The sequence below is a fragment of the Rhamphochromis sp. 'chilingali' genome (genome assembly GCF_963969265.1).
Source record: "Rhamphochromis sp. 'chilingali' genome assembly, chromosome: 18".
Taxonomy (NCBI): Eukaryota; Metazoa; Chordata; class Actinopteri; order Cichliformes; family Cichlidae; genus Rhamphochromis; species Rhamphochromis sp. 'chilingali'.
The window spans coordinates 23,942,285-23,955,193 of record NC_137945.1 but is presented as its reverse complement, the minus strand read 5'-3'; the positions used below and the strand labels follow the sequence as shown (position 1 = coordinate 23,955,193).

Below are 12,909 nucleotides of genomic sequence, written 5' to 3'. Positions count from 1 at the left end.
TGCGCAAAAACCTAAACTGGGTAGACTAGAAAGAAAACATGAAAGATCCTAAACATGAAAACCTGGTATGGAACATGAAAACTTGACGAGAACATAACAGACAGCCAGACACTGAACAGAGGGAGACAGAGGAGGAGGGAGCAGAGCTCATGAGCACGTCACTATAGCCCACTGTGGCTTCTGCACCGTGGCTGCTGGGTGACCCCACGTCTGGGGCTTTCCTCAGTTCTTTCCAGGAGGGTGGCATGGTTGCCCCTCCGATGGTGCTCCTTGGGCTCTCGCACTCTGGGGGCCTCTGGATTTTCTGGGGCCAGGATCTCCTCCATGCCTGCCTCATGCCCTGGGGGACAGGCCTATGGCTCCCCACACCCTCTAGCAGATCATTACATGGAGAAACCTTTTGAATACAAGCACACTCATCCACACAAGTGTTCGCAGATACAGACTACACCTTTCTTGACTGCTACCTCAAAGCACGTTGTGTGCTGTCGGTCTTGCGTGCTGCATATTTACTGTTACTTACATTTATTTAGGTTATTGCAATGATGTTGTGTGTGTTGTGTTGCTCTCTTTTTGCTTGTTTTCTATTTTTTTCCCCTCTCAACAGGTGATCCAGGTAATTTTTTTTAAGTGTCCTCTCTCCCTCTTTCACTCTATTTTTCTTTCCCTCCCTCTCGTTCTTTCTTTCTCTCTTCCCTATCCCCCAGTCATGTCTGTCCCGTCTGTAATAACTTAAAATCAAATCAAATAAACTCTCATAGATGAGCTGCTCGTTACTAGTCAGGATATTTTGCAGTATGATTGACATCATATCATCTGCAAATGAAATGAAACCCAGCGGAGCCTCTGTGGTAGGAATCAGGTTTTGGACCACCTTCAAGGGCAGAAAGCAACAACAGGGAATTGGGCATGAAATTAATAACGCTTCTGAGAGAGGAAAAAACCCCAAGACGGTTGCCTGGGATGTGATTAAAAATAACAAATAGCTTAATAACTATGACAGTTATGCTAATTAAATTTTTTCTTGAACCTGTCTTAACACAGACACGTCTGGCTGCACGCAACATTTAAAGATGTCGTGTGACCCAGTGTTTGATTTTCATTGTGTTTTGTTTTCTATTCGTGTTCTGGTTTGAGTTTAGTTTACCTTATTAAGTGCTACAATGCCTAGATTGCTGCGTTAGTCATTTGCTTTGCAGATCCTTTTGCGTCTTGTCCCCTGTTCTAAGTCTCCCAGCTTCATGTCTACCCGTCATGCTTTATGTCTCTGTGGTGCTGGTTAAATTTATGTCACGTCTGTGTCTCGTAATGTTTCCTGCTTATTAAGTCTTGTTTCCATGTTCTATGTACTTAGCTTTCGCTTCCACTGTGGCGCCATTATGTTCATTCCAGTCAGCTGTTTTCCTCATGTTTTCCCCTGATCACCTCACCCTCAGTCTTCCTGTGTTCAGTGTGGTTTCGTCTGTGTTCCCTTCCCCATGTCTGGTTTAGACTTCATAGTGTCCCTTCATGGTTTATAGTATTTTCAGCGTTCATAGCTTTCACAGTCTCTCTAGTCTTGTAATAGTTTATACATGTTTTTTTTAATCTGGTCTCAACCAGTTTGTTTAATTTTTGTATGCTCTCTTATCAGCCACAAATAAAGGCTTGTTTTTCGTTAAAGTAATTTCGTCTCCTCATCAGTGTCCACACCTGAGTCCTCCACTCATTCTCCATCGAGACTGTGACATCTGATCATTGTAAGAAAGAACAAAAAAAAACAACTGCATTGTCTTGTTATGATAGATTACAGTTCAAAGTTATGTCTGACCTGTTATCTTTCAGCCTGTATGTCTCAGCCCAATCTAACAGCAAAATGCGCACAAGCTAGATCAACAATACACAGCATAGCATTTTCAATTTTACAAGCTGTAAATTATGAGCTGGCTACATTTCTTAGGAATTTGTATAGAAACAGACCCATCTTTATGAGTTAAATATGTAAAATATTTTGCAGTGTTGTGAAAGGGTGTATTTTAAACCATTTAACTCCTAATTCAAGGTAGTTTGGGTGGTAAAAATTTTAAAAGCTTTAGTAAGACTTGGTAAAATTTTACATTAGCTTACTGTGTGCTGCAGCTACAGGGGGAACTATGAAAGCCCCTTTCCGCCACTAAAAAAAAAAAGGATCCATAACTCAAAATTTCGAGTTACTTTCTCGAAATTTCGACATATTAACTCGAAATTTCGATTTCTTAACTCAAAATTTTGAGAAAAGTAACTCGAAATTTCGAGTGAGCACTGCCAATCAGTAATCTACGTGAATGACGTCATTTCCTTGTTACCCGGAAGCTGAAGCCCTCAGCTACAAATGCTACAGCTAGGCTACCGGTATTAAATCCAGTCGTGAATGCACAGATTGCTGAGTGTTTTCAGCCTGGCTTCACAAATGATGAAATCCCTGTGTTATTAGCTGAATCACATGGTGTCACTATCAGCAAACGTACTCGCAAAAGCGCCAATTTGTTGGGATCCGTTTTTGAGTGCACGTTCCTCTGCGCCATATGCTTCCGGGTAACAAGAAAGCGACCTCATTCATGTATATTTTTGATTGGCAGAGCTAACTCGAAATTTTGAGAAAAGTAACTCAAAATTTTGAGTTATATTTCTCGAAATTTCGAGTTATGGATACTAGCTTTTTTGTTTTTATTTAGTGGCGGAAACGGGCTTCCATAGGGAACACACTCTTTAGCCTCATTTGGAAATTCTCTGCCAGTGTACTAGAAAGAAGAGTCCATCTATTAGTCATCCCCATTGTTGTGGACAATTTAAACCCTGTGCAGTTGCACTGAAAGTTTGGGTCACATGGGTGTGGGTAACTCTGCTAGAGTTGGCCTTTGTCACTGATTCTAGTTATATTTTTATAAGCAGAATTTCTAGGCCTACCCAAGCAGTAGAGGGTTTTTGTTATGGTGGGCTCAAACACTCATCTCTGCTTTTTGCAAATGATGTGGTACTGTTGGTACAGTTACTAACCTCCAGCTTGCACTGGAGTGGTTCACAGCTTATTTGAAGTGGCAGGAATGAAAATCAACACTGATGGATTGACTGGTGTGTCGTCCCCAGTGGTGCAGATGCTGTACTGGTCTGCTGTGGTGAACAGAATGAAAAAGATGAAAGAAAAGTTGTCAGTTTACTAGTCGATCAATATCCCCACCCTTAGCTATAACCACAAGAGATGACCTAAGAATGAGATTATAAATACAAGCAGCAGACATCAGTTTTCCTCATAGGTAAGGTGAGGAGCTCGTCATTCAGATTTAAAGTCACCACTGCGCTACTCCTCTACAGTTAATGTGCACCAGGCATAAATACTTTTTTAAAACTCCTGCCCTCATTTTGTCAGTGTTTTTATAGTTACACAGTGCAATTGCCCACACTAATGTAATTTAGCCATCTGATTACAAAGCATGGCATTGCAGAAGAGCACTGGATGAGTTCAGCAACCTTGTGGCTGGTCTTTATCGCACTATAATAACAGAGGAGAGAGTAATTCCACTGATAATGAAAAGTGACTCAATATATTCACCATGCTACTTGCCATTCTGTGCACACTCTGCTCCGTGTGTCACTTTTTGGAGTAAATTAATCATTCCAGCTGTTATTTACATCCAGTGTGCCCACTTTTGTATCAGCCAAATTATTGTCATAAATCTCACTAATTCTGGAAACTCTCCAGCTTGGAGAAGTCATGGGTCTGCATGAGCCCAACCTCATCAAAACTTCCAAGTCTAGAGATGTTTTCTCTTCCTGTTTGCCTTGATAAAAGCCAACAGTATTGATATAAGGCTTTACATGAGTTTAATGAGCCCTTTGTTCCTGTGAAATATCCCTGATGATTAAGCACACAACTAAATAAGCTTACAGAAACACTATAAATGCAAATTTGGGTGGCAACAATGCAAATAGTGTTCATTTCCTCGTGTAGAAAGCCATATCCTAACTTGTTTCTTTCTTAATTAGAAGAGAAGCTTGATATTTTTCTTTTCTAATTGATAGAAGCAAACAAAAGTTGCGAGTTGAGAACACAGGAAAGGCTCCCTGACAAACATGTCTTACATTAGACACATGGCCTACTTGCTTACTGCATATACCAGGCTGGGGCAGGTAGTACAGGTCTCCAGCTTCTATTCTTCTGAGCAAACCTTAATATTTTGTACACGTTAAAGAAATATTTAGTACCAGATTTAAATGCATCCAACCTACTGCTGCAATCTGCATGTAATTAGTATAAAATTTACTCAGGCAGCAGCCAAATTCACAGTCGGCCACTGGGACTGCCCTCTAGATGCATTCTTAGTGAAGGAGAGCTCAAATGATGCCGATTAGTGCTGGGATTTGACTGAGATCAACAATGTCAGAAAAAATGATAATGGTGGTGATTCACAGTGATAGTGATGAAATGAAATTAACAAGTTTTCAAATTCTTTAAAAACGTGACCTTTTTCCTTCTGTGTTGTGTTTATAGAAGGATACTTTAAAAAGCATTAAAAAAGTCAATAAGCATCAAGTTTTAAATAGATTTCGTTTAAACTGTTTTGATGTCAAAGCTGATCCAAGCAGCTAAAATATATCTTTAAAATGTAAGAAGAATCTTTGGATTCTAGAAATCTTAATTTCACAGTCATCTAATGCCCAATAAAAAGACATTGATGTAGCTTTGAGCTAATGTTAACACCCCCCATATGAATAAGAAACAGGGAAAAAAAGGTTTTAAAGTTGATATTATGATGCATTTTATAGTAATGGTAAAAAAAAAAAAAATGCATCATCTGTCAGTTTCAAGGATTTACAATTCATGACATAATAACAACAACACTTAACATATTGCACTGTGTCATTATTTATTTAACAAAAATTAAGCCAAAAGGCAAAAGCTGTGTGTGAAAAATACATTACATGCCATTGTGCAGTAGCTTGTAGAACCACTTTTAACAGCAATAACTCAAAGTAATTATTTATCAGCTTCTCTCTTCATTGTGGAGGAATCCTGGCCCTTCTTCTTTACAGAATTGCTTTAGTTCACCGAGGTTTGCAGTCCACAGCTCACAAGGTCCCTCCACAGGATTTAAGCAGATTTGAGGTCTGGACTTTTCCTTTTCAGGCTTTCTGTTGTAGATTTGTTGCTGTGCTTGGGATCACTGTCCTGTTGCATGACCCCAGTGTCAGCCACACTTTAGCTGGCAGACAGACAGTCTCACATTAGAGTCTAGAATATTTTGATATACAGAGGAGTTCATTGTTGAATCAATAACTGCAAAATATCCAGATCCTGTAACTGCAAAACATATACAAGTCATCTGTCATTTACCACCATGCTTATCAGGTGTTTACAAAGATATCCTGTGTTGGGTATTCAACAAACATGGTGTTGTGCATTATGGCAACACATCTCTACTGTAGCCTGTCCAAAGGGCATTGTTCCAGAAGTCTTGTGGTCTGTTCAGATCCAACTTGTCACGGTCTGGAGGGCAGACCGTGGGGGATGTAGGAGAAAGGACCCAAAACGCAGACTTAATGGAATGAACCGTGGGTTTATTTACAATGAGGTAATTGTACACCACACATTAAATCTCCAAAAGTGCTCCCTCGACTCCCGTGACGTGTCTTCTCCCAAGTGCTGGTATCCCGTGCTCTCTGCCCCTGTGCCTTCACACACCCCGTGTGTCTTGCAGTCCTGTGTTCCGCTGTCCTCATGGAGTCTAACTCAACGATCCTGCGCCGGAGGAAGCTCCATCGCTCTGTTAAGTAGCTCCCCCGACGATCCTGATCAGAAGCAGGTGTGTGGTAAGCTAGGCGTGACCAGCAGCTGGCAGGGCCACACCCATCAGGCCTGCAGGTGGCTGTCCTTCATCCTCCAGCCTCACACACACACACACACACACCAGCATGGAACACAAGAGCACAGTGCAGCAAACATACATCCAATACACTAATAACAATAAAGGTCCACACTGTTCACGAACCCCGAGTCCCCGGCACCGGGGGGTACTGTCACGACGACCCAAAACAAAACCACAGAACAACCAACCCAGGGCGGGTGACGGGGGGTCCAGGACGGAGGGCCCCAAAACCACTCCGCTAAACAGCCACCACAAAGCAACAAAAGAAAAACACAGTTCAACAGTTCAATCCCCCGGTCCAGTGGCAGCAAACACAGTTCTGGCGGCCGACCTGTAGGATGGCAAAACAAGCGGGACCCGCTGCGGGTTAGGCAGTGGCGGCAAAAAAGTTCAGGTGGCCTACCTCTAACCCCTTGATGGAAACGCAGGAGCTCCGGCGGGCGGCCATGGGTCCGGCAGCCGCGGTGGAACGGTTCTGGTGGCCTACCACGGGTCCGGTGGCGGCGGCGTTGCTCCTCCGGCGGCCTGCCACGGGTCCGGTGGCGGCGGCATTGTAGCTCCCGCCTCAGCACAACCCATGATTCTCGATGTACCGGCCGGGCTGCAGGACGTGGCGGCCGGGCTGCAGGACGTGGCGGCCGGGCTGCAGGACGTGGCGGCCGGGCTGCTGGACGTGGCGGCCCCTCCGGCACGCCGACCTCCAGCTCTGGCTCAGCGGATCCCTCCGGACCTCCGAGCTCCTCCGGTGGCAGCGCGGGCTCACCAGGCTCGCTGAGCTCCTCTGCTGGCAACGCCGGTCCCTCCGGCTCGTTGAGGTCCGCCAGCAGCGGTGCGGGCTTCTCAGTGGGTGGCTCGCTGAGCTGCTCCAGCTCACAGTGCTCCTCCGGCATTAGCTCGCTGGGCTCCCCCGGCTCACAGTGCTCCTCCGGCATTAGCTCGCTGGGCTCCCCCAGCTCACTGTGCTCCTCCGGCTCGCTGTGCTCCTCCGGCTCGCCGAGCTCCTCCGGCTCGCTGAGCTCTACAGCTGGCGACGCGGGCTCCCCTCGCTCGCTGAGCTCCTCCGGCTCGCTGAGCTCCTCCGGCTCGCTGAGTTCCACAGCTGGCGACGCGGGCTCCCCTCGCTCGCTGAGCTCCTCCGGCTCGCTGAGCTCCTCCGGCTCGCTGAGTTCCACAGCTGGCGACGCGGGCTCCCCTCGCTCGCTGAGCTCCTTCGGCATGCTGAGCTCCTCCAGCAAAAGCTCGCTGAGCTCCTCCGGCTCACAGTGCTCCTCCGGCATTAGCTCGCTGAGCTCCTCCGGCCCGCTGTGCTCCTCCGGCCCGCTGTGCTCCTCCGGCCCGCTGAGCTCCTCCGGCCCGCTGAGCTCCTCCGGCTCGCTGAGCTCCTGCTCGAGCATGCTGAGCTCCTGCTCGAGCATGCTGAGCTCCTCCGGCTCGCTGAGCTCCTGCTCGAGCATGCTGAGCTCCTCCGGCTCGCTGAGCTCCTGCTCGAGCATGCTGAGCTCCTCCGGCTCGCTGAGCTCCTGCTCGAGCATGCTGAGCTCCTCCCGCTCGCTGAGCTCCTGCTCGAGCATGCTGAGCTCCTCCGGCTCGCTGTGCTCCTCCGGCTCGCTGTGCTCCTCCGGCTCGCTGTGCTCCTCCGGCACGCTGAGCTGCTCCGGCTCGCTGAGCTCCTCCGGCTCGCTGAGCTCCTCCGGCTCGCTGAGCTCCTCCGGCTCGCTGAGCTCCTGCTCGAGCATGCTGAGCTCCTCCGGCTCGCTGAGCTCCTGCTCGAGCATGCTGAGCTCCTCCGGCTCGCTGAGCCCCTGCTCGGGCATGCTGAGCTCCCGCTCGCCGAGCCGCTGCTCCCGCTCTCCGGGCTCCGGCTCGCAGGGCTGCACGGCTGGCCGTGCGGGCACCTCCCGCTCCCTGAGCTCCTGCTCCGCTTCGCTGAGCAGCTCCTCCCGCTCTCCGGGCTCCTGCTCCGGCTCGCAGGGCTCAACAGCTGGCCGTGCGGGCACCTCTGGCTGCGCTTCAGCCACAGATGGATGATCCGGAGGCGAAGATGGTGATGCGGTGTCCGCAGGTGGGGAAGGTGAAGGTAGAGCCGGTGAAGAAGATGGCCGAGGGGTGACTGCATGCGGATGGGATGATGACGGCGCTACAACCGCAGATGGTGAAGCCGCCAGTGGCGTGGAGACTGCTGAATGAGGCCACGCTAGTTGTACTGTTGGCCGGCTTGCAGCAGCGTCAGCGGTGTCACCATCCACTGAAAACAAAAAAGCAGATGGGGTGAGAAATGAAAAAGTGTCCTTATTACTCACCACAGCCGGTTCTTGAGATGTCCGGGAGGGCGGCTGCGGTGAGGAACGCCAGCGGCGCGAACGCCGTTTCCGGGTAGACGTCGGGGCCGGCGTATCAGGCTGAAGAACCTCAGGCTGGCCGAGTGGGGGGTAGGGCTGAACGATATATCGCATTTGCGATAATATCGCGACATGATCAAGTGCAATTTTCTAACCGCAAAGGCTGCGATTATACTGCGATTATAAGGCTGTCCAAATTACTACCATATCCCAGAATTCATAGCGCGGCCCAGCCAAACTCCAGTTTCCAGCAATGGCGGCCGCTACTAAGTTTTAAAATTACTCATACTAATCTTTCTGGGTCACAAAATAAACTTTTAACATATTTTCAGGCGAGAAAGTAGTTGTGTAAACATCAAATATCTGCTCGGTTTATCAAGATATCCCATATTTGCAAAAGTGCTTCGACGTTTTCAGAGGCGTCTGCTACCCACCAGCTCGACAGCTAGCCGGGAGCTCGAGGATTACTGATGCGGCCGAGAACGGCACAACTCCCGGCACATCATTTTCAGATCACCGCGGAGTTTCGCTGCTCGGGTTAAACGTAATATATAAGTCACTTAGACAACCTAAAAATGTTATTGTTGGGCTTTTTTCAGTGTTTTGTTTGTTCGTGAGTAAATCGGTTTGGCTGAGATTAAAGTTATTAGATTAGATAAAATAAAACTTTATTAATCCCCCGGGTGGGTTCCCCCTTGGTTTTCACACAGCTGACTAAACGTCAAACAGAAAACTTATTAAACAGAAGTATGAGACAGTCGAGAATTTACACCAGTGTCTGGTTATATTTTAGATAGCAAGAAGCAGACGGCCGAGTTTATTAAACTCCACCGAGACAGCGGTGACGCTAATCAGAACTAGCCTTCTGATTCAGAAGGCTAGACCGCCCAATTTCACGCCTTTAAACTTTAAAGGCGTGTTTGTGTGTGTGTTTATACAATTGCTATTATGTTTGCACTTTATGTGTAATGTTACTGACTGCAGAGATCAGTAAGATGTGTGTATTTTTTATTTATTAGTTTTATTTATTTAATATTATTTTTTAATTGAATGACTGTCTAGTAGTTCACAGATGTCGAAAAACTGAGTGTGGTAAAGCCACTGATTTTTTTTTATGTGTATTTCTGCAATCTGCACATTGTACTGACTTTCATTTTAATGTTTACACCAGGGTTCCTTGTCAGCACTTTATGCTCAGATGTTTGTAAGCTAAAAATAAACTATTGTGTATGTTCAAATATACTGTTGTGATTGAAGAAGTTAAATAAAAATGTCAGTCATCAATTCATGCATCACCTCATGTCATCATAACAGAGGTCTGTCTTCCAGGAAAGAACAGTTTAAAATTAATGTAATATAGTATTGGCCATACTATATGATGTATTGCTTGTCTTTGTTTAATAATACAGAAGACAAAGACCTTAAAAAATAATCGCATATCGCATCGCAATCGCAATATTGGGGCAAAAAATCGCAATTAGATTATTTTCCATAATCGTTCAGCCCTAGTGGGGGGGGCAGCCTGGATCGGAGAGTGGAGGTGAAGGGTGTTGAGCAGGAAATCCGCCACAATCGGAAAAAGATTGTCCAACACCCAGGGAAAACAAGTCAGTGTTTCCTGCAACCGCTTCTCCACAGCACAACGTAAACCCTCCGCGTGCGCTTCCAGCCACAGTTCACATAGACGATTTACTTTGTCTGTCACCTCCCTCCTGAACCTCTCCGAAAAGTCCGCTGGGTCCATCTGGCAGGATCGTTCTGTCACGGTCTGGAGGGCAGACCGTGGGGGATGTAGGAGAAAGGACCCAAAACGCAGACTTAATGGAATGAACTGTGGGTTTATTTACAGTGAGGTAATTGTACACCACACATTAAATCTCCAAAAGTGCTCCCTCGACTCCCGTGACGTGTCTTCTCCCAAGTGCTGGTATCCCGTGCTCTCTGCCCCTGTGCCTTCACACACCCCGTGTGTCTTGCAGTCCTGTGTTCCGCTGTCCTCATGGAGTCTAACTCAACGATCCTGCGCCGGAGGAAGCTCCATCGCTCTGTTAAGTAGCTCCCCCGACGATCCTGATCAGAAGCAGGTGTGTGGTAAGCTAGGCGTGACCAGCAGCTGGCAGGGCCACACCCATCAGGCCTGCAGGTGGCTGTCCTTCATCCTCCAGCCTCACACACACACACACACACACCAGCATGGAACACAAGAGCACAGTGCAGCAAACATACATCCAATACACTAATAACAATAAAGGTCCACACTGTTCACGAACCCCGAGTCCCCGGCACCGGGTCCGTGACACAACTTTGCAAATCTAAGACGTGCTGCCATCTTTCTTTTAGAGAAAATAGGCTTTCTCTTGGTAATCCTTCAATTCAATTTTATTTTATTATTATAGCACCAAATCACAACAATGTGCTTTGTATTGTAAGGTAAAGAACCTGCAATAACAGAGTAACAACAGAGGAGAAAACTCCGATAATCAGATGACCTCCTATGAACAAGCATTTTGTGACAGTTTGAAGGAAAAACTTACATTTAACAAGAAGAAACCTTCGGCAGAATCACGGCCAGTATTCAGTCACCTGATCCAGCCCTAACTATAAGCTTTATCTAAGAGGAAAGTTTTAACCCTAATTTTAAAAGTAGAGAGGGTGTCTTTGTCCTGAATCCCAACTGGGAGTTGGTTCCAAAGAAGATGGCCCAGTAAGCTGAAGACACTGCCTCTAATAGTACTGACTTACTTTTACCTGAGGAACCAGAAGTAGGTGAAGAGGTGACACGACACTAAATGAGCCATTTTCCAAATAAGCCATACTTTTCAATGTCTTTTTCTAATTGTACTGGCAAGAATTTTAACATTCTAACTGAGGTTTGTAAAGTTTGAGATTTAAATCTTTTTGGTTCTTTCCAGTTTGTCATTGCATGGTCTACCCTGAGGGTGAATTGTTCTCCGATCTTTGCTAATGTCAGTCATCACTGGCATTGTGTTAACACGCACCTGAATGCTCCAGAAGAAGAAACTGCAAACTTTTATTGTTGGTACCTTTGATCAACTTTAAAGACCTGCAAAGCCCAAGTTAGGAGGTTTGATGGGTATCAAGAGTCAGTCAAGAGACCATGGTTTGTCCCATGCTCTGTTTTACATTGAGATTTTGCTCGGTTCTGCTCCCTGATTCATTTTATTTCCACTTACTCTTGATTTTGCTTCTACCAGCTACTTTGGTTTAAGCACTAAAGAGTACCTGGTTAGAGTGTGAGAGAGAGAGAGAAAGATTTGATTTGAATTCACACTAGAAACCTTTTAGCATATCTCTCTCTATAGATATAGATATAGATAGAGAGAGGGGGAGAGAGAGATTAAAAACACTCACACACACAATACTTTTTTCCCTGAAAACTTTTCTGCATGCATCAACTCAAAATGGTATACAATATTGCTGGACTACCTAACATGCTGAAGCATTACATCTCCCTATAGGCTGTAATGCTGTCATTGTGAATTTAATCCAATGATCCAATAAATGTGAATTCAAAGTCCATAACTGTATTTATTTGTGGAAATCAACTTGAAACTTTGTATGCATGCGTGTAACTTTCCTGTATCAGTACTGGACTTGGACACCATGGCCCAATGGCATCCTGTGCTAATTCTTTAAAGTACTTATATGCCGAGAGGCTCGTTAAATGCTTTGACTTTTCACCTGAGAAGCCTGTTGAAGGCATTTTTCTACACCAGCCCCACAATCTGTCAGGAGCATGTAGGGAAACACTCTATCTTCCCGTGTCCTCTGTCTCCCACAAAAAGCACTTGTCCACAGTTAGAACCACAGTAGAACAAAGTGCACATCGAGGCTATTTGAGTTATTCTTACACATCTTACCCACTACCCCTGATAAATACTAGAGTTTAACATTCAGTGCATGACTAAGTCACGGTGTTGTGAATCCTCTTTATTCAGAAACCTATCTCATTTATTCTGCCAGCACCACACATCAGCCAGAGCTTGATGATAACAATTTCAGTGACAAAGCCCCATTATTAAGATCCCCACAGGTATGCAAATAAGACAGAACAATAGCACATGTGAAACAAAGAATAAAGTTCAAAAGGCAACATGCTGCACTGGACATAACATTCTGCATGGTGCAAAAGTCCAAAAAGCAATCATAGCTTCTTCAGCTGAAACCACTATTGTATTAAGTCACTGTCATCACGATTTTGGCAAAAGAAAGTAAAGGAGATTCATTTTGTGGTTTGAGTTCAGGGGCTAATGTGCAATGAGCTCACTGAATCAGATCAAATCAACAGAGTGACCCAGTGTAAGTTTCTGAAATGCAAAAACTGTCGTAATGAAAAAGCATAAAAGATTTTTGCCACAGTCACATTTTTGCTGTTATTTAGAAAAATGCCAAAATCTGGGTGTACAAATAGTCGTCCAAAATTGCATCATATAATGAAGATAGCTGCTAGCCTTTCTATGATCAATGTTTAAAGTTGCAATGGTTTTGATTGGAGACTTGGGGAAGCTGTAGCACAAGCACTAATAAAACATCCACAGTTCCAGCTGTATGTTTTGTTCTTGTGGCATGTTTCTCATGTATATTCTGGGTTTTTAAGATCAAAATCACTTGGCTTTGGGTCCCTGTATTGTAGCATTTCTTTTTCTTCAGCCTGCTCCTCCCACATA

General features: G+C 45.6%; 1 protein-coding gene across 1 annotated transcript; it reads right to left on the bottom strand.

Annotated features, from left to right (window-relative positions):
* Window positions 1–5,139: 5,139 nt before the first annotated feature.
* On the bottom strand, window positions 5,140–6,814 carry LOC308385879 (uncharacterized protein; the record flags this gene model as incomplete). The annotated part of the gene is made up of 2 exons (XM_080865073.1): window positions 5,140–5,219; window positions 6,286–6,814. The coding sequence occupies 2 exons, from the start codon at window positions 6,812–6,814 to the stop codon at window positions 5,140–5,142; spliced, it is 609 nt and encodes a 202-aa protein (XP_080721199.1).
* Window positions 6,815–12,909: the final 6,095 nt, after the last annotated feature.